Source organism: Capra hircus, chromosome 8, assembly GCF_001704415.2.
Source record: "Capra hircus breed San Clemente chromosome 8, ASM170441v1, whole genome shotgun sequence".
Taxonomy (NCBI): domain Eukaryota; kingdom Metazoa; phylum Chordata; class Mammalia; order Artiodactyla; family Bovidae; genus Capra; species Capra hircus.
In genome coordinates this window covers 63,109,001-63,135,637 of record NC_030815.1, presented here as the reverse complement: position 1 = coordinate 63,135,637, position 26,637 = coordinate 63,109,001, and the positions used below count along the sequence as shown (strand labels likewise).

Genomic DNA, 26,637 nt, shown 5'->3' with positions numbered 1-26,637 from the left:
CCAAGTCTACGTTGCTCCTCTAATTATCTTGAAAATGACTCTATAATTGGTTTGTTAGGGAGTCCACTGGAGAAGGCAATGGCAACCCACTCCAGTACTCTTGCCTGGAAAATCACATGGATGGAGGAGCCTGGTGGGCTGCAGTCCATGGGTTCGCTGAGGGTCTGACACGACTGAGTGACTTCACTTTCACTTTTCACTCTCATGCATTGGAGAAGGAAATGGCAACCCACTCCAGTGTTCTTGCCTGGAGAATCCCAGGGACCGGGGGCCTGGTGGGCTGCCGTCTATGGGGTCGCAGAGTCGGACACGACTGAAATGACTTAGCAGCAGCAGGGAGTCCACACAAAGTCCACTCATTGCATTTGGCTGATGTGTCTCTTTAAGTCCCTTTTAATCTGTAATCTTCCCCGACACACTATTTGCAGGCCACTTTTGTTTTGTTTTGTTTTAAGAAAATGAATCATTTGTTGGATTTTCCTGCTGTCAGAATCAGAAGGGACCTCAGCAGCCATTCAGACACCTCTCCTCATGTGACGAGAAGGAAATGGAGGCCCACTGGGCATCTGTGAGGAGCTGGGCCAGGTGTTCTGCCTGGAGGAACCTCGATTTGGCCTTTCATGGTCATTAGTAGGGTTGTTAGGCAGAACCATGAGACAGACCATTCATTAATGCAATGTTTTTCAATATCTGAATGTTTCTGGAAAATCCAGAAATGAGCAGTGCCTTCTGTGTCCACTCGTTTTGAGCAGATCCCAGAATCATCCAGGGAAAAGCAAGAAATGAAATCGAGTTATTCAGATCCATTCAGGCAAATCTCAACCAGATTCAGATCAATCAGGTGTTCTCTGGTGCCACCGCTCCATAATGCGACCTTGTGGATTTACCCATTTGTCTTCCCGTGGCGGATAATTGAAACGCATGTCAGCTCTCTGGTGTGCACAAAAGATGTAATTTTAGGCAAACGTAATTATTTTTCCATTTGTTAAGTCTTACTTCATCATTGGCTGAACAATGTAAGCATCTTGGCAAAGATATACTTACTTTTTTTTTTTTTTTGAGTGATTGCAACTAAATTCTCTTGTCACATTTCCAGTTCTCAAATTATATCGTTCTGGGAGAATATTTTGTAAAATATTGATTGGCCAATCACAGCTACAAGTGAATGCCAATTTTATTGCCTTTTTTCCCCTGAATGTTAGGATTAGATACCAACTCCAATGACTGGTTTTAGGCATTTGTAAAGAAAGCATTGTAGCAAACAGCAGTTCAGAGGTGAGTTGAAAACCACCTGAGCACAAGTCCAGTGTATAGGCATGTGACTCACCGCTCTGAGTCACATGCCAGTGTCCTCATCTATAAAATAGGGATATGATCCCATCTACCGTCTTGGGATGTGGGAAGAGCTCCATGACATGCCATAGAGAAACGTGCATATCTTTCCTGCTCAGCAAGTAGTAGCTATCATGATTAGCTTTTACTCAAAAATTATGGTACTTGCCTGGGGCAAATCCACATTTTCTTGGTGTTGAAGCCCTCTGGGTGCCACGTTCTCTGCCTACGCAGAGCATGTGTGTGTGCTCAGTTGCTTCAGTCGTGTCTGTCTCTTTGTGACCCTGTGGACCGTAGCCCACCAGGCTCCTCTGTCCATGGGATTCTCCAGGCAAGAATGCTGGAGTGGGTTGCCATGCCCTCCTCCAGGGGACTCTTCATGACCCAGCGATCAAACCCATGTCTCCTTATGTCTCCTGCATTGGCAGGCAGGTTCTTTACCACTAGCACCATGTGGGAAGCCCACCTACCTCTTAGAGATGTTCCCAGTACTTAATGACATGTACGGTGTCACATGTGTAGGGCCTTAGAAATGATTTCACCCCACTACTTCATGATATAAATGGAGAAACTGAGGGAAGGGAGGTGTTCCACCCAACTGGCTGGTGGCAGAGCAGGACTCGACCTCAGCTTCCCCCAAGTGCCAACCTCAGCGTGCTCAGGTGCACACCTGTGCCCAAGCGTCCTCCCTTTGCCACTTTTGTGTCCAGCTTTTATTGACTGTCAGAGCTGGGCCTTGCAGATACTCCTGTTTACATGTTTTTAAAACAGACACTGATTTTGTTGGCAGAGGATATTGTGCTGGGAGCATGTTCACATCAGCACAACAGTTTGTTTTCCAAATTCTTAGGATCTCAGATGTGCCTTACTGCCAGGATGGAGAGGCATTGATTTGTTGAGTAGGCTGCCCAAGTTGGAAGGGCTCCTGGTTATCACCTTATTTCAGAGGGGAAACTAAGGCTCAGACATGGGAAGGAACTGGCTTTGGGACAGTGAGTTCGTTTCTTCACTTCTCTGGTTCACCTTCAAGAGGGGCTGGCCTACACTGTTTCTGGGACCTTTCTGGAATTTATCCAGAGGGTGGGCCTGACCTCTACCTTGGGGTTACTAGATCCTAAATTGCCTCATGGCATTGACCTCAGAAAGGCTTCTCAATGAGGTCGCTATGCTGTTTTCTGCAGTGCCCTTCAAGTCCTCCCTCTCCCTGTCTGTCTCTCTCTCCCTCACCTCCTGCCCTTCTTTAGGAGGGGCAGTGGCACAGCAGAGCTGCCTTACAGATAGCCAGCCCAGCAGTGGGGCTCGCTTTGCAGAGACACCCAGGCCGTCTCAGCGCTTGCTGGCAGGATTTTGGAAGTCGGCCCATCCCACCCTCCCTCTGAAGACCTTGAAAGATGCTGTTTTTGGCTTCTTGTTTATAAAGTTCCTGGTGCCTTCTAAACCCTTTTATCTGTTGTAGAGGAAACATTTAGTAGGAGGCTGTTATCGTCTTTGTAAAACTAAAACACAAAGAAGTTGGAAATGGGAGGCAGTTTAGGGGAAAAGATGAAAAGGAGAGCCAGGAATCCATGGTCCTGCTTGACTTTTTTATTCCAGAAGTGTAGGGGTTGGTATCGCAAGAACGTGGCACACAGGAGACTCTGGTACAAGTTTATTGAATTAATCTGTAGGCAAAAGACCTGAATTCAAGCCTGTGCTCTGAAGTTTACCGGCGATGTGACCCCAGGCAAGTCACTTCATCTCCCTAAGCCCCAGCTTCCTTCTCTGGAAAATGGATGACGCTAATGCCACCTCTGCCTGTCCCCTGGGGCTGGCTGTGTGAGATCTTGCTCTATAAATTTTGGGTGATAGGAAACTAGTCACATCACTAGCATGCTGCCTCGTTCCTGACTGGCTGTTGGTAAATGTTTACTGAATCGGTGAGTGATTCAGCTCATGGAAGTTTGAAAGCATGCTCATTTATTCGTGGTCTCCAGTGGCTTGAGTCTAGGCAGAGTGTCTGACAAACAGCGGTTGGTCTTGACAACAGAAACATAAACCAAAGCTACCTCACAATGATGGCCACTGCTGTACCAGGCTGGAGAAATGAACTTTTTTTTGCAAACTTAGGAGTGCTGGATAGACAGAACTACCTCTAAAATAATGTGTCAGGGACCTCCTGGTCCCTCTTGAGGGTGAAACATTTTGAATCCAGAGAGGGATTCAAAGCCAAAGCACGACCTTCCTCACCCCTGGCTTCCCTCCATTCACTCTATTTTCAAGACTTCCCAGGGACCTTACCTCCCAACAGGACAATCCTAGAGGGGGCAGGTGTGCCGGATACCATCATTGTCCCACCTGTAGTCCCTGAGCATTCATGGTTCCAATCATCTTATTAAGAGCACCTGTGCTTTTTGCCCTGTGCAAGGAGCGGGGCCAATATCCAGGGAGAGAATGCTTCCAGGGCAGCCCTGAGCTGGGGATGGATGAAGAGTAAAGGATAAATCCCCCAGTGTCCTTCCTCCCTTGGTTGGAAACTCCCAAGAGCTCCAAGGTGTGTCTGCTCTGTCTACAGAGGTCCCCATGGAATTGAGCCTCAGCTGGGCTCTCAGGAACCTGCTCATTAATGCAGCTTACCGTGGCTCCCTTCCCTTCCCTGTCTCACCTCCCCACACTCCTATTAGAGTATTCAAGGATCACCTCCCAAATAAATTACATGCACTCTGTCTTGTCTCAGGCACCCTTCTGAGGGATCCACCCATGGCTGTAGGTAAGGCAGGTATTAGTATCCCCTCACCACACACCTGGGGTGCAGGGGGCCTAACCCCCTTTCAACTCCAAGTTCAGAACCCCTCCCTCCAGGTCATTGCTGACTTGCACCAAATCACGTGTGGATGAGAATGAATACTAGGGAATTGGCGCTTTTTTCCCCCATAAGAGAAGAAAGAATCCATGTTACTAACAAAGTCTAAACATGGCTCAGAATTTGCAGCAGGGAAGGAAGTTGAGTGAAGCCATGATTAGAGCCTTGTTTATGCTGTTCGTGGTGAAACCCCAGCATCTGCTGCTCTAACTCACCACCCCTGCCTTCATTAGGCCTGTTTGTAAGAATTCGGTGAATGACAATCTGCTTGAATTCTGCACTGTTTCTGTGCAGCATAAAGGACTCAGACTTTGGAGTTTTATACTTCAGCACCTGATCTGAAAGAATGGGGTCTTCCACCACCTAACGACATAATTGTCATTCAGAAGGTACCTATGAAATGCAGGCCTTGTCCTCCCCATTTGCAAACATTAATTACCATTTGGTCTTCAGGGTAACAGATATGGTTCTATTCAGTGTGCATTTCCTGAGCATCTGCCAGGTGCTTTACCAGCTCCTCTGGGAAAGCCAACTTGAATAAGATACGGCCCCTCCCCACAGGGGCTTCATAATCTCCCTGGCCAAGTGCCAGTGCCTATAAAAGAGGGAATATAATTTCCAAGAACCTACTAGAAAACTTTTGGAGCTAGTTTGACTCCAGTTTGAAACTCAAGGCTGATTTTTAATATCCTTTTCCTTCTGTGAAGTCATGTATCACAGCCCTCTTCACTAAGCCTTGGGTTTGGAAAGAGCAGTTTGTTGGACTGCCTCTCAGCTTGACGTAGTTGAGTGGAGACATAGTCCACTAAATTGCAGGTTACACCTGAAGGGCTGTGGGTCAGCAGAAATGGAAGGACACACGTGAATATGGGCTCTTTCAGGCTGGAAGTCTGACCCTGACCTTGATGCCTTCCAGTCCTCATGATCCAGGGCTTATTTTTCTTGGAGCTCAAGGAAGATGGCTTGGAAAGACAGAAGTAGTTAGCAGACCTTGTCTTTCATTGAGCCATAAACTCTCCGTGTTGAGGGGAACCCTGACTTTCCTTTACAGCATTGTCTCTGCTTGAATGCCTCCAGTGACAGGGAACTTACCTCCTATCATGTGGAAAGTTTCGAAGCAGGCATACCTAATCATTGCTAGCCATGCACTGTGGCTTAATCTTTCTGAGCCATCATTTTAGCACTAATTTTAACACATGATTGACCAGGGGATTTTTGCAGAAACTAACACCTGTGGCTGGCAACTTGTTACGTAAGTGAGAATTGAAATATCTCCTGTGAATGACAGTTGGCTAAGAAAAGATGTGTTAATACCTCTCTGGTCAATAATGAGTTAAAGTAGTGAAATGAAAGGTTTTCCTTGCTTAAAAGTAATGGTGAGAATCCACTGACATGAGGCTGTGAATGAGCCTGACTCAGTGACTAGCGCAGATGAGAGCCGTGATAGCTACTGGCTTCCTGCTCCTCTCACGGACACTTTTCACAATGATCCCAGATTTACCACGTCCAGAACTGCTTGAGCAAGGTGCTGTCTTATTCCTCAGGACACACTTCACACTCCTCATTTCATGGAATGTTGTTATCACTGGTCCATGGAAGCCCCTCTGCTTGTTTGTTTATACCTTTATTTCCCTTATTTATTCTCATCTGCCGCTCCTACCTACCCCAAGAAAGGCAAGCATTCTAAATGTTTAATGCATGTATTGTGTTTGTATGTTTCCTTGCAAAATGTGTATTGCTGTTTTGTGTGCATATTTTGACTCTGCATCGAGGCAACTGGATGTTTCTTTCTTTTCCCACTCAGCAGTTTGCTTTTAAGCTACTCCGCATGGCCGGGTGTACATCTAGGCCGTGGCCCTCACAGGACATAGCCCTCCCCTCCCCTGATGACACCGCCTAGATCTCCTTCCACTCCCTGCCTCCACACATAGTGAGTGTCCTCGGACATGTTCCCTATGAACCCAGCTGGGCGTTTCTTGAGGAAAATGCCCACGAGCTGAATTGTTGGGTCAGAAGGTGTGTCAACACTGAACACGCCTAAAATTTGCCAGACAGCTCTCAGAAACGTCCCTACCCGTGCAGCTCCTACCAGCATGAGGAATTCCACATCCCTACCTCCCACCCTCAGTTGGTGTTTCCCATCTCATTGTTTGCCAGTCTAAAGATATAAAGTAATATTATGCTGTGGTTCTGAGTATCATTTGTCCCTGATGACTGATGAGTTTGGGCATTTCTTCCTGTGCTTGTCAGCCATTTGTTGTTAACTGTCGGTTCTGATCCTTGGACCACTTTTATTCTGAGGGTATTGTCTTTTGCTTGTTGATTTGCAAGAGTTCCTCACATAATTTCGATTTCAGCTTCCTACTGGGGCTTTAGGCTTTGCAAACATCTTCTCCCGTTCAGTCATTTGTCTCTAAGCTTAAAGTCCCTGATGAACGGAAGTTCTTAATTTTGATGTGCTAATTTTCATTCTTTTTTTTTTTTTTTTTTTGATCCTATGGTTTGGGCTTTTGAAGTTTCTCAATGGTCATTTCCTGGCATCACCATGGCACAGGGGTACTGAGATGGACAAGACATTGCCCTTGCCATCAGGGAACCCTGGTCTAGTAGGGGGCAGACACAGGACCCCCGCCTGAGTGTTACAGGTGATAAGGGCATGCAGAGGAAAGTCTGAATCTGCTCCACTTGGCAGATTCCGGGAAAGCTACGTGGGAGAGGCAGCATTCAAGATAAACTCTAAAGGCCTAGCAGGAGTTAGCCAAGAGGAAGTGAGGAAAGGTGCTCTAGATGCAGATGACCCATTGTATCTGTACATGTTCTGTGTCCCCTCAGGCATTCAGCTTTTGTCTCTGGGACAGTTTGCATAAATCAGTGGACAAGTCTACCCTTGGCAAGATTATTATACTCCTGGGGCATTTGGCTAGTGTCCACTTAGCCTGTTAAAAATCTCAAAACAAATGTCGATGAAGTTAACCTATTAAAAATGTGGCAATGGCGTACCGTTTGTGCTGGAGACGAGTTGAGGGGGAGGGCCAAGGGAGCCCTCTCTGCCTGGTGCTGCTGAGAGATACTGCTGAGACCTGCTTGCGCCCCATGGGAGGACAGTGACTGTCGAGGTCCTGTCCACGGGCAGTGACCAGACTTCGAGGGATGGGGTATGTGCATGCATGCGCAATCGCTCAATTGTGTCCGACTCTTTGTGACCGCACAGACTGTAGACTGCCAGGCTCCTCTCTCCATGGGGTGAGTGAGTCAATGAAGTAAAAAATCACTTCCCGAGGGATGGCTAGCCAGCCTGGAGAAAAGCAGAATCAAGACTCAAAATCGCCATGTCCCTGTCTCTGAAGCCTGGTCAGGAGTAGGAGTGGCTATGATGTGTGACCCCAGGCAAAGCCAGGACTGGGAGGGGAAGTCCCAAGGTGCACACTTCAGTTTGGAGTGAGGAAGACCCTTCAGGACAGTTGCAGGATCGTGGAACAAGAGCAGGAGGGCGCAGAGATTTCCACTGTCTAGCCCAGGCAGAGGAGGGCACTTCCCCAGAACTCGTTACTGAGAAGACGGCAAAACCAAGACCCCTTCCAGGGGCCCTATCCTCTAGCCAGAGCTCTTTCCTTTCACTGAGTCCTACAATGGAGTAATTTTATAGAATCTTTGATTCTCACTGAGCCAAGATTGTCTTTTGTTTTACATCTCAGAGTTTTATATTTCTAGATGTTTACAACAACAATTAAACCTTAAAGGACACATATACTTCCCTCAGGCTTCCCAGATAGCTCAGTGGGTAAAGAATCTGCAGGAGACCCAGGAGATGGGGGTTCAATTTCTGAGTCGGGAAAATCCCCTGGAGGAAGGCATGGCAACCCACTCCAGTATTTTTGCCTGGAGAATCCCATGGACAGAGGAGTCTGGCAGGCTACAAACCATGGGCTCATGAAAAGTCAGGCATGACTGAACGACTTGAGCACACACTCATACTTCCCTCAGTGCAGACCTTGAGTCCATTGAGGAAGAATGAACCTTTGGTGGGGAGGGGAATAGAGGCCAGGAAGCAGGATGTGGGGTCTCAGCTGCAGCAGGAGGTAGGCGACCCTACATCTGGCCCTCTCACCCACGGGCTGCAGGCAGAAGGGAGGCAGGATCACTCTGTGACTGAAGCGGTCCCCCAGCTGTCTCATGGATGCTATCGGGCCCACAGCCAGAGTATTTTCAGACTGGACTTTTTTCGGCAGCCTAATTTTCACCAGTAGGACTTATTTTCTTTATGTATCATCCAAATCCAAAGTTTGATATAAAGAAAAATAAAAAATGCACTTTTCTAGGAAAACACTTTTTTTTTTTTTTTGCACCACAACAAGGAACTGGTATTATCCTACAGGAAAAGGGGCTCTGTGTTTTACAGTATTTTGAGCCTCTGAGAACAGAAAGTGTCAGCATTGCAGGGTTCTTGGTTTTATCCAGCAGTTTTCAACTCTAGATATGCATTAATCAACTTCAGTTCAGTTCAGTTCAGTTGCTCAGTCGTGTCCGACTCTTTGCGACCCTATGAATCGCAGCATGCCAGGCCTCCCTGTCCATCACCAACTCCTGGAGTTCACTCAGACTCGCATCCATCGAGTCAGTGATGCCATCCAGCCATCTCATCCTCTGTCATCCCCTTTTCCTCCTGCCCCTAATCCCTCCCAGCATCAGAGTCTTTTCCAATGAGTCAACTCTTCGCGTAAGGTGGCCAAAGTACTGGAGTTTCAGCTTCAGCATCATTCCCTCCAAAGAACTCCCAAGGCTGATCTCCTTAGTCAACTTAGGGAACTTTTAAAAATACTGCCACCCAGGGTTCACCCTTCAACTCCACCCGACCCTGCCCCACAACTAGACATTTTAATATAATGGATCCACGTTGGGACCCAGGCATCTGAATTTTCTAGAAACTCCCCAGGTGACTCTAGTGTCTGGCCAGGACTGAGAACTATTGGAACCCCTGCAGTGCACTTTGTGGGTGGAGAAACTGAGGCCCCCCAGAAGAGAACGATCTGCCCAGGGTCACACAATAAGTCAGCAACAACTCCCAGCAGGGCAAGCGGGGCAGGGAAGCGAGCCAGTGGCAGATGCGACACCACAGCCCCTGCCCCCACACCCTGCTCTATTCTCTCCTGCCCCTATGAGTCCTCTTGCTAGCCTGTCCATAAGTCCCCTGTTCTGCAGTCTGCACGTCTGTATAAGTGGTTAATGTTCTTTGCACAACAGAGTTACCAAGGAGCCCAAGAGTTAAAAGTTGAAAGTGGTTGGGCTGTGGGTGAAGGGAGAAACACAGGGGACACCATCCTTCCCCTGAAGAGCCAGGGGAGGTGGGGTTGGCTGGGCCTGTGGCAGGGGAGGGGACCCTGTGCTGCCCAGGACCGCCAAAGCGAGACTTGAGGTTCCACTCAGGAACTGACCGGCTGGCAGGAATCACAACGCCTGGGCACACCAAGGGCATGGCTGCAGCACAGCTTCTCACATGTCACCCAGTGCCCTGAGCCCACAGCCGCTGGAGAGGAGCCTTCCTGGAAGAGGTGAATAGGATTCGGACATATTGGTTTGCTAGAGGGAGGGAAAAGCCACCTTCCAAGCAGAGAGACCCTTGTGGGAAACAATGGTAGTAAGAAAGCGCCATAGTGTAGTAAGAGTGTTCAGTTCAGTTCAGTTCAATTCAGTCGCTCAGTCGTGTCCGACTCTTTGCAACCCCATGAACTGCAGCACACCAGGCCTCCCTGTCCATCACCAACTCCCGGAGTTCACTCAAACTCATGTCCATCAGTCAGTGATGCCATCCAACCATCTCATCCTCTGTCGTCCCCTTCTCCTCCTGCCCCAAATCACTCCCAGCATCAGAGTCTTTTCCAATGAGTCAACTCTTCGCATGAGGTGGCCAAAGTATTGGAGTTTCAGCTTTAGCATCAGTCCTTCCAAAGAAATCCCAGGACTGATCTCCTTTAGAATGGACTGGTTGGATTTCCTTGCAGTCCAAGGGACTCTCAAGAGTCTTCTCCAGCACCAAAGTTCAAAAGCATCAATTCTTCGGCACTCAGCTTTCTTCATAGTCCAGCTCTAACATCCATACATGACCACTGGAAAAACCATAGCCTTGACTAGATGGACCTTTGTTGGCAAAGTAATGTCTCTGCTTTTTAATATGCTATCTAGGTTGGTCATAACTTTCCTTCCAAGGACTAAGCATCTTTTCATTTCATGGCTGCATTCACCATCTGCAGTGATTTTGGAGCCCAAAAAAATAAAGTCTGACACTGTTTCCACTGTTTCTCCATCTATTTCCCATGAAGTGATGAGACCAGGTGCTATGATCTTCCTTTTCTGAATGTTGAGCTTTAAGTCAACTTTTTCACTCTCCACTTTCACTTTCATCAAGAAGCTTTTTAGTTCCTCTTCACTTTCTGCCATAAGGGTGGTGTCATCTGCATATCTGAGGTTATTGGTATTTCTCCCTGCAATCTTGATTCCAGCTTGTGCTTCTTCCAGCCCAACATTTCTCATGATGTACCCTGCATAGAAATTAAATAAGCAGGGTGACAATATACAGCCTTGACATACTCCCTTTCCTATTTGGAACCAGTCTGTTGTTCCATGTCCAGTTCTAACTGTTGCTTCCTGACCTGCATATAGGTTTCTCAAGAGGCAGGTCAGGTGGTCTGGTATTCCCATCTCTTTCAGAATTTTCCACAGTTTATTGTGATCCACACAGTGTTCAGGAACCCCACAAACAGTTCACAGTTATTTTTGTCATGACTCAAATAGCTACAACTTATTGAACACTTGCTGTGAGTGAGGCCCCAAGCCAGAAACGGCCTCTCGTCTCCTCTGTAGCCCTCACGGCCACTGAGAGCTGCTGTTTTACACTTAGAGCCCGGCTGCTCACAGGGTGCAGCAGGAAGGGACGTAGGGCCTGCAATTGGGAAGATTTTGCCCACCCAGGAGAGGTGGGTGAGGTCACAGTCACTAAATTACAAGGTCAGAGATTATGAATTATTTTTTAATCTTTGTAACTTCAGCACAGAGCCTGGCACCCCATCATTTATTGAGTGAATGAAGTGATTAAGGGATTTAATATGCACAGCCTTCAGCACCCAGATGTCCAAGGTCAGCTCGGTCAGGGAAGAGAACTTAGCTAACCTTCCACCACCTGCTCTTTTGAGGGATTCCTCATTATGAAATAGCTTAGGCGGGCCCTGGCATGCAGTAGGCACTCAATAAGTATGGGCCAAATAACCAGCAGCCCTGGTTGCTCAGTATGCGTAGGAAGATGCTCTGAATTCGGAACTGAGACTCAAGTTCAGGCAACCTCTTAGTCGCTGCCCAGCACGTGGCCCTCAGTGTTCGCTTAGCAGCTTGAGGCTCCTCCCTCACCTGCACACTGGGGTGAATTACGCCTGATTCAGGGTTTGCTGGGAAACTCTGGATGCAGGAATGTGTGAAGCTCCCCTCCCCCAGCCTCCAAGCAGTGCACCCAGGGAGAGATTGCGGTGATTATGGTCGTCGTTGCAGGAAGCTGAGTATTATTTTGGTGCCACAGGATGGATGGTATAGTTGGGGAGTGTGAGTCAGAGGGGCGGGCTGTGTGGCTGGGGGCGCGGTGAGGTGCCAGCCACACCACTTTCCGGCTCCTGGTGATTTATTCCAATCAGCCTGCATATTTCATGTGCTGCCTCCCCACACCAAATAAATAAATCAGAGCCTCCTCTGAGCAGCGGGAGCTGATTAGGGCTGAGACTTCAAAAGGCCAGAGCAGGGATGCTCGAGCTCCCAGCAGAGGCTGCTAATGTGACATTTAGGAGCTGGGTGACCCCGGCAAGTGATAGCCGCCTACACAGTATGAGGCCCCCCCACAAGTGGCGGGGAGACCTTTGCAGGGAGAAGGAAGTGACTTTTACAGTCCTGTGTTCCACCGCCAGTCAAAGGAATGCAGGCAGAAATGTGGCCAGTGGGATTCCCTGTTTCATTTCCTGAATTTTTATAAGGAACCAGCAGCACACCTGCACCTCTGCAGAGAAATCCACTTAGAGCCAGAGCCCCAGGGGGCAGCTCCCCTGGCCACGGTCTTGGGATTCCTGCTGCTGTGTCTCTTTATGACCCTTGGGCACTCTGAGCACCAGGGTCTGCAGCTCTGGGTACCCTCCTGCCCCTCTGCTGGGCAGGTGGGCACTCCTCTTTGTAGTTATCACACTCAGAATGCCCAGGTGGTCCATGGAGTGGGCAGCTCAGGCCCAAAACTGTCACCTCTCAGGGATCCCATTGAGGCAGCCACATGTGGAAACAGTCCTGGGTTTGAGCCTCAACTCTGCTCTTAGGGGGGCCCTGATCAGTGGGGCCCTAGGCAAAGCTGTAACCTGCCTGAGCTTCAGTTTTCTCATCTGTAAAGTGGGACTGAATCCACTTAACTCCATACAACTGTGAGAACTAAGCAAGGAAAGGCACATAAATTTGAATCCCCTTGGCCCTTCCCCGCCGACTCGCCACCCAGTCCCAGCCTGTGCTACTCCGGGGCCCCACTCTCTACTCCTTGCCTTTGTCTCTCTGCCTCTAACCCCACCTTGAATGAACTCTCTGTTCAAGGGGATCCTTGTCCCTGTCTTGGTGGCATGTGGCATGGCTGGCCAGCTCCCTTGTGAAATTGTCCCTTTCCTTGCAACCACTCTATTCTGGCGTCCTGGCCCCTCTTCCCCAATCTCTTTGCTTCATCTTTGCTCTGCCCACCCCAGAGATCAGTGCTCCCCAGGGTCTGCCCTTGATCTTCTCTTCTCACTTGACACTGTCCCTGGAGGTCTCCTTCCTGCCCCCTGCTCCAACTCCCAGTATACATGCTAATGACTCCAACTCTCTCCACCCCCCACCCCTGCTCCCCCAGCTCCAGACCCAAGGATGTCTCTATCCCGATGATCCATGGGTACCTCAAGCTCAGCATGTCCAAACTGGAACTTGTCATCTTTCCACCTTCTTTGACCCCTCCTGGGCTCCCCATTGGGAACGGCCCTGAGCCCACTTGCCCCCTCATTTGGTTTGTTCCCCTGTTCCCCATCTTCCCCACCTGCAGATCACCCAGCTGTCCACATTTTACCTGGAGAAAAAAAGACTTGTCCAATCTAAGCCCCACCTCTCCATTCCTCCTACCACCACCATGGGCAAGTCTTGGTCATGATCTAAGTCTGCCAGCAGAATGGTATCAAAGATGAAGGTAAATTCACATGTATCACTTGGATCTAAAAAGATACCTGAACAAGTGCATCTATATGGAGGAACCAGGAGGAGGAATGTATAAAGGAGACCTGGCGCTGGGTGTAACATAGAGCCGTGCGGCCTCTGAAGGATGTGAATTTTGCTTCAGGATGAATTAGTAGGAATATAACATGCAGGATAAAGGAGGGGGTTGTCCTTTCTACCTGCTGCTGACTACTCACGTGACTTTAGATCATGCCTAAAGGGTATTGGGTTAGTCCTTGGGTCTATACCGTATCAGATAGTGATATTGTGAAGTGTGGTCTAAGTTGGGGCCTGGAAACGGTGGGAAGTAGAAACGATGTTCAGTGATGATGTTCAGTACATGCTAATGACCCCAGCTCTCTCCACCCCCCACCCCTGCTCCCCCAGCTCCAGGCCCAAGAATGTCTCCATCCCAGTGATGCGTGGGCACTGAGGTTGGAGGGCGGGGGCTTCCCTGGTGGCTCAGTGATAAAGAATCTGCCTGCAATGCAGTATACGCGGGTTCAATCCTTGGGTTGGGAAGATCCCCCAGAGAAGGAAATGGCAACCTACTCCAGTATTCTTGCCTGGAGAATTCCATGAACAGAGGAGCCTGGTGGGCTATAGTCCATGGGGTCACAAAAGAGTCAGGCGCAACTTAGCAGCTAAATCACAACAAAAGGTGGAGTTCGGGGCTACTGCCAGAGAGATGATGTGTTTTTGTCTTCAAGTCTCTAGAGCTCTCCCGGGGCAGAGGGAGCAGGGGTGGTCTGTGTGGTCCTAGAGGGCAGAGCCAGATGGCAGAGTAAAGTTACAGAGAAAGCATTCGGCTCGATAATGCACTAAAGACTTGGTAACAGGCGGAGAGTCCAGTTTCTTGGTGGGGGGTAGACTCCCTATCCATAGATGTACTGCAGAGGATGAACGACCAGCTGAGGAGACCATGCGAGAGAGTGTTTGTGAGTCCACCTGGAAAAGGCAATGGAGGAAAGGAAAAGCCTGCAGGAATATAGCTGGGGCCTGTGGGCGAGCAAGAGCTGAGACAGGAGCACCCAGATCTAACCAGCCGCGGTCCCTTGTTCCCCGCAGACAGCCGGGAGGTGAAGGTGGGAGAATACAACGCTGTGGCTGACACCCTGGAGATCATCAACGACACCATTAGGTTCCAAGGTAAGGCAGGTGGGCTTTTCAGAGGGGGTCCTGCTCAGGTCCTCCCAGGCCTGGGCATTGTCTGAGAGTTGGGGACAAGCTCCGAGCCACTGGTTTCATGGGAAAGAGGGAACATCGTCTCCTCTCAGTCTGTGCACTCACTCCCTGAGGACCGGCCACCATCACTCACATGGGAGCTGGGTTCCAGCCCCTGGGACAAGCCACTTGTGTGTTCATGGAGTGCTAGCTCTCACCAAGGCATCTGTGTTTAAACCACTGAGTGACCAGGAGTAATTCTTTCCATGTGTGGCCCAGTTAAATGTTGCTCTAGCTCCCCCTAGGAGAAGACGTGGATGGGCTGGTGATAAGGCCTCTCCACCTGCTGCCCTTCTGGGAAGACTGTTCCCTCTTTTCTGCTGGAGAACTCCTCCTCGGCACCGGGAACCAGATCAGATGCCTCCTCTGTTCAGCCTGCCCTGGTGGCCCCCGCTGAGCTCACGGCGCTGTTCTCTCTGCTCCCAGTCTTTCGTCTCTGTTACTCCCGTGGCCACCGTCCCTTTGCGTTGAAATTACTGGGCTATTCGACCATGAGCTCCCTGACTGGATCCTATTTGACTTTAAATTCCCGGCACCAGCCAGGGTCTGGCCCATGTTGGGGGCTCAGTGATATGTGATGAAAAAGTAATTCATGATTGATCAAGTCAGTGGATGAGTGGGTGGGTGAATAAATGAGTGAATGGGCGAGGGTATTAGTCAGTGAGGAAGTGGGTGGCTGGATGGGTGGAAGGACAGGTGGGTGGATGGATGGATAGATGGTGGGGGGCTGGTAGATGGCCAGCCTCGTCATGGAGTGGCTGGGGAGGAAGCTTGCATACCCACAGCACTAGGGTGCTCTTACTTTGATTCCACTGGGAATGCAAAGAATAGACATCTGGCTTTCTGCACCTGGAGTTCCTTCTTAAATCCAAGGCCACCAGAAAAGGCGATCCCATGAACTGTTTGGTTAGCTTTTGGATCTATGGGATTCCTCCAAGCTCCAGGTGGTCTCAGAGAGGAGGCGTGGTCTTTCCGTTCCCACCTGAGGGAGCTGTCACCAAGCCTGTAGTCACATATAACCTCATGGAGCCACAGAAAAATTCTGAAAGGTGGTTGGGTGAGTCCCGTCATCCCTGTTGTATAGATGAGAAAAAGGCTCAGAAAACCCCAAATTCACACAGCCTGTGAGAGACAAAGCCAGTTCTAACCACGAGAGTCTGATCCCTAAGACAGGGCTATTTGCTCCTGGACGCGGGAGATCTGGGTTTGCTGAGTACGGATTCTAGGTTTACAAACTGAAAGAAAAATTCAAACAAAAAATAAACTAAAAACACAAAACATAACTGAGAGGGAAAATGTGAGTAAAAAATTTTAACAGCCCAGCCAGGATAGTAGCTGGTTCTAGTTAGGAAGCACGAGGCCAAGGTATCCCTGAGGCAGCAGCTGTTCCTGGCTCACCTCCTGCTTCTCAGAGCTTCCCTGCACCGCCCAGAGGGTGGCTGACCAGGCTTTGAGCCCAGGGCCGAGTCAGGACGCCTCTGGACGCAGGGCAGAGCCCAGCTCTCCTGTCCTCACCCCACCTGGAGTCAGCTCTCATCCAGCCCCCTGGGCCTTACCCACCCACCAGCAATCTAACCCCCTCAAGTCTGTTCTGCCCTTGACTGCCATGTCGCACTGAAAGACACGCCACTCTGAGGCTCACATAGTCCCCATTGCTCACAGAGAGGGGTGGTTCCAAGACCTCCAGGATGGCACCCTGCCCCCATTTCTTTGTCTCCTCTTTCCAGTCTCCGCAACAAGACCACTTACAGTTCTGCAAATGTGCCTCGCCTGTACTGGGCCCGTTGCCCAGAATGCCCCTTCGTCCATGTCTTCCTCGCAAACAACCAGCTACTTACCTTCCTCCCAAGACTCGGCTCCCACACCATCTCCTTTCTGTAGCCTTTCCTGAGCCCATTGGGCAAGACTGCACTCTGCTGCCTGCCTCCCACTCAGGCCTCCCTGTATCTGGTGCTCTCACACCACCTGTACCCCACCACTACAGGCAGTTTGCAGAGTGCTTAGAGCACAGGCTTCTGGCGAGGCAGATCTGGGTTCTAATCTGGCCAACTTTGCCACTCACTATCTGTAAAAACCACTTGGCACCTGGAAAACTATTCCCTCACCCCATAAAATGGGAATAATCTTCTCTACCCAGAAGGCTCTTGGATAATGCAGCCCACGCTATGTGGGGGAGAGGGGGTAGAGGAGAGGAGGATGGGAAGTAGCAGGAAAATTTTCCAGGGGTTGAGCTTTTGCGTCTAGAGATGAGATGGTGTTACTTCTGTTACCTTGAGTTTGCTTTTGCCTTGACTTTTGGCCCTCAAAGTCGCTCGTGTATTACCTTGCATAGATGTACTTAATGCTTTACATTAATCAAGCCAGAGGATTCTTAGCTGTTTTTGAACCTGATAGCTCCCCTATACTGTTTAGATGGTTCATACTCTTTTTATCCACTGAATGTTTCCAAACACATTTGAACTTGCTAGCAGAGTTTTTAAACACAGGTGTTCAGGGGAGTTCTCAGTCCCTGCAACCCCATCTGCCCATCCTCTGCTTATCTCCTGGGAGTGGAGGTATAACTGAGGCTGGCACAGCCATGGTGGGGTCACCAGGAACCCTAGCGGTTCTCCCAGGTTTGACCGCTTTTGAGCATCTGGCTGATTCCACACATCCCCGCTGGGTGACACACTCCAAAGTTTCACAGTCCCATAGCAGAAACCTGACCTGAAATAGCAACTGAGAAAGGGGGGATTTGTAAGAAACGAGAGGTGGGAAGGTGAGGAGGGGGTGTCCCTGCAGTCTGTTCCTGGTAGAACAGGACAATTTTGCCACCGTCCATAAAGATGAGTTTACTCTGAGGCCCTCGCGGCTCCCCCCAGGTGCCTGGTGTCCCTGAAACATAAGCAGGGCCATCGCTACAGCCCCGTGGCACAATGAACCCTACCGTTTCTGTCCAGTCCTGGCACAGCAGGGAGGGGAAGGACTGCCAGTAGCTTCTGCCTCCCGCAGTTAGTGAGTCTTATGAGAGTGGAAAACCAGGAAGAGCTTTTATGACATAATGACCTTGAGGCAGAAAAATCCACAGCCAGAGCGACTGCATGTCTCATGGAGTTGACAAGCAAGGTATCTGGCCCTTGACACCTCGGTCATGTGTTGGAACAGAATCCCTGAGAGCTCAAGCCGAGTTCCTCACCCTCAGGGGCACCCAGTGGTACCCACTTCCAGCACCCAGCCCTGCCCCTTCCAAACCACTAGTACCTTTTGGGGAATAAATTGTGATGGTGTTTCAACATGGTGGTAGACCAAATCAAATTCTAGTCTTCTAATGGCTAATGGCTATTAAATGCATCACAAATCCCTTATTGATTCTGTTTTGAGAAAGAAATAAGTCCTGACTTAGGCTCCCTCCTGGGCATACTGGCCAGCCACTGGAGTCCGCTCACCCAGGAACACATGCTGCGCAGACTGTGTGCGCAGGGGGCCAATGTCAAGGACAGCCAGGCAGGGACGCTCTCGGGGTCTGATCTGGGCACTGGACTCATCTCATGCCTTTTCCTCGATCTTCCAGGGTCTGAACCACCAAAAGATAAGACCATCATCCTGGAGCAGCTTCGTAAGATCTCCCTGCCTCTCTACAGCATCCTCTCCGCCCTTACCATCCTGGGAATGATCATGGCCAGTGCGTTTCTCTTCTTCAACATCAAGAATCGGAATCAGAAGTAAGTCACTCATGCCCTTCTCTTGGATAGTGCTTTCTGGATTGACAAGCCTCATAGACAAAGTGTAGAATCCCCCACACGTCTTTGCCCCACTCCCCAGGGCCTCTAGGAAGCACTGCCAGAGGGGGACCACTGAGCTCAGTCAGGGCACATCCGTACAGCACATCACGGGCAGGAAGTGACCTCCTTCATCCTCTCAGCTGACCCTGGAATAATGATCCCAGTTCCACAAGACAATGCCAGCTCAGTGCTGGAGGCTGGAGCACCACCCGAGACTGCGCTGCTGCGTGTGGCAGAGCCTATCCCCTGGGTTTCCCGCACACTTGCCCTTCCCTCTCCGGAGGAGAGCAGCTCACTTTCTGAGTTATTCTGGTCAGCCGAGGGGCATGGCCAGCTTCTCTGGTTTCCACAGCAACTCCCTGCACCCTGCTCCCCACCCTGTTGTAGGAGTGCTGAGCAGGGGCTCAGCGTGTGGGCCATCAGGGACACAACCCCGTGCCTACCCCCAGCGGTGCGGCTCTGCCGTCGTCATAGGGCCCAGAAGCCACACAGCATAGCCTCCCGGGCTGTAGGACAATGCAAGGAGTCTCAAGAGAAGTTCTTCTCTCTCCCTGCTTGCAGAAGCCGGATTTGGAGGCTCTGGATTTTTTGTTGTTGTTTGGGGGTTTGTTTTGTTTTTTATTTTAGAGGCAGCTGCTTAGGTCAAACCTATTTCCTGAAGAACGAGTTTTATTCTCTGTTGTCTTATTTATCACATACATTGCCTCAAAAGAAAAAAAAATTGAAGCATCTCTCATCTACTCTGTACAAACCTTAAATGATGACCATGCCTGTTAGCACTTGGCGCAAGGTCTGAGCACATAGTCAGCTCTCAGTGTTAGATTTCCTTCCTACAAGTTGCAAGAGTTCTCATCATAGCAGCAAGTGGTCCCTGTGATATGACTATGCTGCTTTAATTCCTTAACTGCCCCTTCTTGGCCTCCTGGGGCAGGGGATTTACTCTTTCCAGTAGGCTGGCTTCTGTATAAATTTTTTGACTGGCCTTGCAGATTAAAGAGTCTGCAAAGAGATAGGAAATAAATATCCCTGTAGTTTCAGAATCCCTCTCTCTTCTCTCTTCCTTAATGTCTTTGTGACCCCATGGAGTGCAGCACGCTAGGCTTCCCTGTCCCTCACCATCTCCCAGAGTTTGCTCAAGCTCATGTCCATTGAGTAGGTAATGCCATCCAACCATCTCATCCTCTGCCACTCTCGGCTCCTTTTGCTTTAATGCTACTCATCCTTAAGGTCCGCCTCACCCAGGAAGCCTGCCTGGACTCCTGACCTCTCCCCTCCCCCGCTTCCTATGGTAATAAAAATGAAGGAGCCTTAGGGGTTCCTGGTGTGCAAAAGGACCTTCAGGGATCCAGCCCCCTCTCAGCTTTGCGTGTGCCCTAGTCAAGGACATCTGTGCTTTTATAGGTGAGGAAACTCAGTGCACTAATTGGATTGCTGGGGGTGCACCTTGAGGGGTTACACAGGCGCTCGCTGGACTCAGAGCTCCTAATTCAAAAGCCCATGAGGGGTCCATAATTTATAGCCGGTCTTTTATCTCTCGACTATTGGTACTTTGACACTGCATTAAAGTGTGGAAGGATAAACAGAACTGCAGAATGCAAAAGAAATGCTCAGGGAACAACTGATTACAGTTACAGTCTGCAAAAGAGCACCCGGACCGCGGGGGCACCTGAAAGCCCAGGACATTCTGAACAGAGTGTGCTGGGGGAGCCAGGCACTTCTGAGGGTAAATGGCAGCCGTCTGATGGTTTATCACAGCCTGCTGAAGACAGGGGGAGAGTGAGGGTGGGGATTCCATCGTCCACCTCCGACACGTGGTGCTGAGAGGCGCGTGTATGTGGCCCTGTTTGTGCTCTGGACAGTGTGAGCTTCAGGCAGCCCCAATGGATGCTGGCTTACCACCTGATGAACACAGTTCTGAGCAGCCCTGAATTCTCACCTATATGCCTCCTAGATCTGGTCCACTCAGCATGGGAGAGTGTGGTATAGCCCAGCATTGTGACAGGTTGCTGAACTTAGATTGGAATTCTCTAGATTTGGCTATCTTCCCAGACCCAGCACCCCCTCCCCGCGCCCCCCCCCCCACAAAATGTTGACTTAATGTCTTTGTGTAAACTAAAAATTCATGGTTGAAGAAGCCAGTGCTACAAGCTATCCCCAGAGAAGTGATAGGTGAACTTGACTGAGAAGACAGGAAAATCGACATCTAGAAATAGACAGCATTGGGTCCTATAGTGAGGGGGAGACAAGCCCCTTGGAGGTGGCAGCGCCTTGGGGAGGGGGCGGTGGAGGAAACCAGGGCTTCCGTTTCTCTCTCGCCCTCTAGCCTTGGTGACAAGATACACTTTCGGGAAATATTTGCTGAAGGAATAGCTACTTTAGCAGTTCTGTTAACTGTAGTATCTCTTTCTCTCATCAGGCTGATAAAGATGTCGAGTCCGTATATGAACAACCTTATCATCCTGGGAGGAATGCTTTCCTATGCATCCATCTTTCTCTTTGGCCTTGATGGGTCCTTTGTCTCTGAAAAGACTTTCGAAACCCTTTGCACCGTAAGTCATTCTGCACGTTCCAGTGGTTTGTGATATGAGCTTTTCTTTGGTGGCCACGGTCACCAGAAGCACAGATACAACCCAGAACTGTGAAAATGCATGAACAGCTGGCAGGCAACTTGTTCAGCCATTCAAGCAGTTCAACAGGGCAAACATGGTGTAGCTTTCGGACCAGAACAGAATATTGCTTATAAAATTAAGTATTGCTTGTAAAATTAAGATTGTGGATTTAACAGGCCATTGCTAGAAGACAGCCCACTGAGATTGACTGGGTAATCTTGAAAAGCAAGGGAGAAAAATACCCACTCGCCCAGAAAAGCATTGTGCCTGGAGTCAGGTTCAGGGCCATATAAGAAGGAATACTTCTGCCCATCCACCTCAACAGCCATCACAGAATGTAAGGGGACATATCTGCATGGATGACTTCAAGTTGTACGGAAAGGATCATGATCCTTATCCTCTTTTTAATGGCACTGTTTCTCAACACCTCCCTCTTTTTTTTTTTTTGCTAACTGTCCCTCTAAGAAGCCTCTTTAGACTTTCTTTTTCTAATTATCCAGTTTTGAAATTTGAATTCCAAAGATATGCTGTATGTCTGTCCATGTGCTGTACATGTATATATTCATGCATTCGTCGTGCCCTACTCTTTGCAACCCTATGAAAAGCAAAAGTGAAGTCGCTCAGTCGTGTCCGAATCTCTGCGACCCCGTGAACTGTCGCCTACCAGGCTCCTCCCTCCATGGGATTCTCCAGGCAAGAGTACTGGAGTGGGTTGCCATTGCCTTCTCGAGGGGAATCTTCCCGACCCAGGGATCGAACCCAGGCCTCCCACATTCCAATCAGACGCTTTAACCTCTGTGCCACCAGGGAAGCCCATATAGTTTCTACATAAAAGAGTAATATTTATTCACATTCAAGAACCAGAGTTGTCCCCCTTGGGAACTCCTATCACTCCCATTGAGAATGCATAAATTTAAGGAAGCCCAAAACAGTGTAATTTATTTACTGTATGTTAGCAATGTTGTTTTGAAAATTAACCTGTTTAAAAATGTTGATGCCAAGTCGTTGTTGTTGTTAGTTTTGTTTTTAAATTAATCTTTTTAGCAATTATGTAGAACTCTCAGTTGAAAGTCTCTTTGGTTACTTTTTAAGATGAGGCTGACCAGCTGGGATTTATTTCTGGACTTTATGGTGATATTTCAAAACTGGGTTAGACGTTTGGATCTCTCTATTGTCCTAAATGCAGTAATTCATCTAATACTCTGCCTGGAGGACCAGAGCTGGAAGGGACAGTCAAAGGATCAGGGTTGACCAGATTAATCCAAAAGCAACTCTTGTATTAAGGTTATTTTCCTTTAAGGTGTCGAGAGCAGTCTAGGTCCATTTTGGGGGAAGCAGTCCCTTTCATTAATAGATTATATTTGCTGTTCTGTGGTCTCAGTGGTGCCCACTACTGGATGATTATGAAATATAGGTTGGCATTGAGGGATAAACAACTGGAGGACCCCTTAAATGTGCTGCAGGTCACCAGCCACACTTGGACTTTCAGGACCACAGTGGGTCCCTAGACTCTGGGACAGCCCGTGGACTGGAGGGAGGGCCCCAGAGCCCATGATGGTGCTCCCCTGATTCCTGCAGATGATGACGCTGGACTGACTCTGTTAATCACCAGTAACTTCAGCATGAATTGTCTAGCTAGTGAGATGTCCCTGGAACATGTACTTTGAAAGGTTCCACTTGAGAAGTTCACAGTCAAGTCCCCAATACCCTGGGGGTCCCTGGGCTGCTCAGACATCCTTTCTCTCTGGGATGGACCCAGAGGGTAGTCAGACCCCACGTGCTCCAGAGCTCACCTGGTTCAGGCCTCCCACTCAGAGTTTTTATTCTGCCTCCATTTCACTCTGCCCTTCTGGAGGTTAAGGAGGTGAAGTCAAGAGTCACAAGATCCCCATATGCCTGGCGTCTGACTGCTGGAAGTGTCTGTGGCTGTGGGTTAGTGGTTTGTTCCCTCAGAAGTGTGACCCCTGACACAAGGATGGTGACTGCAGTTTGTGTCTTGCTCACTGGAGATGGTATGAAGCGCATGAGGTCCCCCTTCATTTCTGCATCTGCGTGACTTATGTGCCCTGGGCAGCCCTGCGGGCTCATGGGCACTGTGTGTGTCTGTAGTCGCTTTTCCTGGGCAGTAGTGAGGCCTGAGGAAGGGGCTGCTCCCAACGCATCCTGAAAAAGCTAAACGAGGAGAGTATTTAGCTCCCCTCTGTCCCTGGGGACGCCCTCCCCAAGTTTGAGGAGACCGTGACAACAGCAGTAATGAAAATGGTTCCCGGGGTCAGTTTGGTGTCTTCTCATTTACACTTCCCGCAGTGACTCCCCAAGAGCTGAGGGGCCCACCTTTATCTCCTCGCTGAGAATCAGGGGGCAGAGCTCCACTTGGTCCCTCCCAGGTCCTTATCACTGGCACCTGCCACCTGGGAACACAGCCACTGGTCCGAGGCCCAATGTTTGGTGCTGAGACCTGAGTCCCAGCCCTCAGGGAGCCACTCCCTCCCAGAGGGGAGTTTCTGCCACCTCACCTTGCCCACGAGCCAAAGGCTGTCAGAGCACACGTGCTCCCCGGAGTATGCCCCAAATTTCAGATGCCGGGTGACGCAGACTAGGGAGCCTGGTTGAGGACATCCTGCACACCCAGATGCTTTCTTTTAATGAAGCCTGACATCCCGTTCTGGGAGTCACGCTCATTTGTGTGTAAGGGGAAGGCTGTCCTGGGAAGCCTGGCAAGACGGTATGAATAAAGCATAAAGTGCTGTACAAATAAGCATTAGCTGGAACACGAGGGCTCTGAAGATGTTAGGGCCTGGTTCTCCCCACCCCAAGGATTCATTTATTTGCAGTCAGGGCTGCTTCAGAGGCTCTGCACAGGGTAGCCCACATTCATGACTGTGGGGGAAAGGCGTAACTACTATGGATTGAATTGGGTCAGCACAAATGTGTACGTGGTTAGGACCAGGGTCACTTTAATAATCCTCAATATGGCTCAGGAAGGGGAGCCCAAAGCTCTTGAATTTAGAGCCTAAGTGCCAGTCTCAGTGAGTATGATTTGGAAGGTCCTCCACTTGCTGTTCCAGGGGGGCTGGCTCTTTATTTCATGTGATGCCTTGGACTGTGTTCCTTCTGAACCTAGAAGACACCCCCAGTAAACTCCTACCAAGTGGGGAGACGGAGGTGGAGCAGGGCCCCCTAGGGCAGTGAGCACAGGTCTTCAACAGCCTGAGCTTCACTCCTACCTCGTACACATACTGCCTCCAGACTGTGGAAGTGACTTAGCCCCTCTGAGCCTCAGTTTTGTCGTCTGTGAAATGAGCACAGTAAACCCCCTTGCAGGACTGTGTGTGCTATGCATGCTAAGTTGCTTCAATCGTATCCAACTCTTTATGACCCTATGGACTGTAGCCCACCAGGCTCCTCTGTCCATGGGATTCTCCAGGTAGGAATACTGGAGTGGGTTGCTATGCCCTCCTCTAGGGGATCTTCCCAACCCAGGGATCGAACCCGCACCTCTTCTGTCTTCTGCATTGGCAGGCGGGTTCTTTACCACTAGTGCCCCCTGGGAAGCCTCATGCAGGACTGTGGTGTGGCCTTCATGAGACGATTCAGAGAAGGCACCTGGAGCATAAGGCAAGTAGGAAGAAGGGGGCATCATCCTCCCCGTCAGGTACAGTCTCCTGGTGTCCACTCTGCATTCTGCAGGGAATCGTAGAGGGCAGAGGCAGGGTGGCTCAGGAAGCAGCTTCAGATGTGGCTCTATAGAAGGCCACACTCTGTCCCTTCACTCTGTCCCGCTGCCGTATGAGTGCCACGTTTCCCCTTTTAGTTTTCAACATAGAAACTAAACACAGATAAACAGTGAACACCACCTCAGGAAGCAACCTGTGACAGTCACAGGATTGTGCCTCTCTAGGGGCTGTGCCTCTGCTCAGAAGGGCAGTGGGGTGAGTGCATGTGTGAGCGTTCACACATGTGAGTGCACACACAGACACACACAGGTACACACAGAGCTAGGGAAGCAGTTATGTTCAGTTCCATCCCCCGTTCCCTCTGACCCTTCCTGGCATCTTCCCAGCCTAGTTTCAGCAACTCTTGCTAACAGCTCCAGCTACACCGTGCTGTCTCCCTGGACACTGTGTGGGTAGTGGAGTTGCCATAGCAACGTGGCCCCTGTGGGCACAGAGCTACCTATGAGGAAAGTGCTGGGTGTGGGCCAGAGCCCTGGTGCCAGGGGGATGGAGAGCCCTCACACTCACTCACGCAGCTCAGCAATCCCAGCCCGTGGCAGCCCAGAGAGTGAGCAGGGCAGGTGGGAAAGAAACAAGGTGCTTGCCTCCCTTGTGGAATCCCGGGCAGAAAGCCCTGCACAGTGTGGAGGGGTAAGGAAGGACTCTGCAGGCGAGGGCAAGAAGACCCAGGTGGGCCTCGATCAAGTGCGGCTCTCCACAGCTGCAGGGGCGCCCAGAGCATTCCTGGGCGTGGAGGCACCTGGCAGTGCCATGTGCCCCCCTGGAAGCTTGTGCACTCATAAACAAGCACTCTCCACTGTGATTCACCTCGGGCCAGCCGCTAGGTGCAGCCTCTCCTTCAAATCTCCACAGCCACCTCCACGGAAGGTCCACTGTCCCTGCCTCATAAGAGAGAAAGCCGAAGCTCTGATGCAGGCCAGGTGGTGGGGCTGAAATATGGAACCAGCTCTGTCGGACTACAGAGATGTCTGGGACATTTCATTCATTTTTTTAAAGAAATATTTTTATTTTTTTGTTAGCTGGTTCATACCAGGAGAAACAGGTCAACTACATTCTTAGAGATGTGAGCAATATGTATCTCAACCAAAATATTTGTCCATTCAGATTTTTTAAACTTGGGGTATACAGTCATCCCTCAGTATTCACTGGGGACTGGTTCCAGGAACCCCCACGGATACCAAAATGTGAGGTTGTCCAAGTCTCTTATGTAAAATGGTGTAATATTTGAATATAACCTATGCAGTCCTCCCATGTACTTTAAATCATCTCTAGGTTACTTATAATACCTAATACAATGCAAATGCTATGTAAATAGTTGTAAATCTAATGTAAATGCTATGTAAGTAGTTGCTGGTGTGGCAAATTCAAGTTTTGCTTTTTGGAACTTTCTAGAATTTTTTTAAAAAATGTTTTCAGTTTGTTCCCTGTTGTTTGAATCCATAGGTGTGGAACACATAGATACGGAGATTGACAATAGTTCACATACTGTAAAATTCACCCTATTAAGGTGTATAATTCAGTTGTTTTAGTGTATTTATTCATTTATTTTTTTATACATCCGCAAAGTAATATCATAGTGCCTGGTGTATAAGAGAATTTCCATTAGACTGCTTGCATTCAAATCCTAACTATACTACCTCCCTGCTGTGTGACTTGAAGCTACTTAACATCTCTGAGCTTTAGTTGACTCCTCTGTAAAATGGGCATTCTCATAGGATTGTGAGGGTTAAATGAGTCAGTGTATGTAAAGCACTTAGTGCCTGTCACATAAGATTCAACAAGCGCTAGTCACCATCGTTATGAATGAGTGATGAGACTGTGTCTGGACAACTGTGTTTACCTCTGGACACCTCTAAGAGAGTTACAAATAAAACAGAGCAAACTTG

General features: G+C 49.4%; 1 protein-coding gene across 2 annotated transcripts in view; it reads left to right on the top strand.

Moving 5' to 3' along the window:
- Window positions 1–26,637, top strand: part of GABBR2 (gamma-aminobutyric acid type B receptor subunit 2) — a 372,146-nt gene that overhangs the window by 273,687 nt on the left and 71,822 nt on the right. For both annotated transcript variants that reach the window (XM_005683953.3, XM_018052222.1), the window contains exons 9-11: window positions 14,489–14,569; window positions 18,195–18,345; window positions 20,822–20,954. In XM_005683953.3, the coding sequence (XP_005684010.3) occupies window positions 14,489–14,569; window positions 18,195–18,345; window positions 20,822–20,954 (365 nt within the window). The remainder of the gene's footprint in view (window positions 1–14,488; window positions 14,570–18,194; window positions 18,346–20,821; window positions 20,955–26,637) is intronic.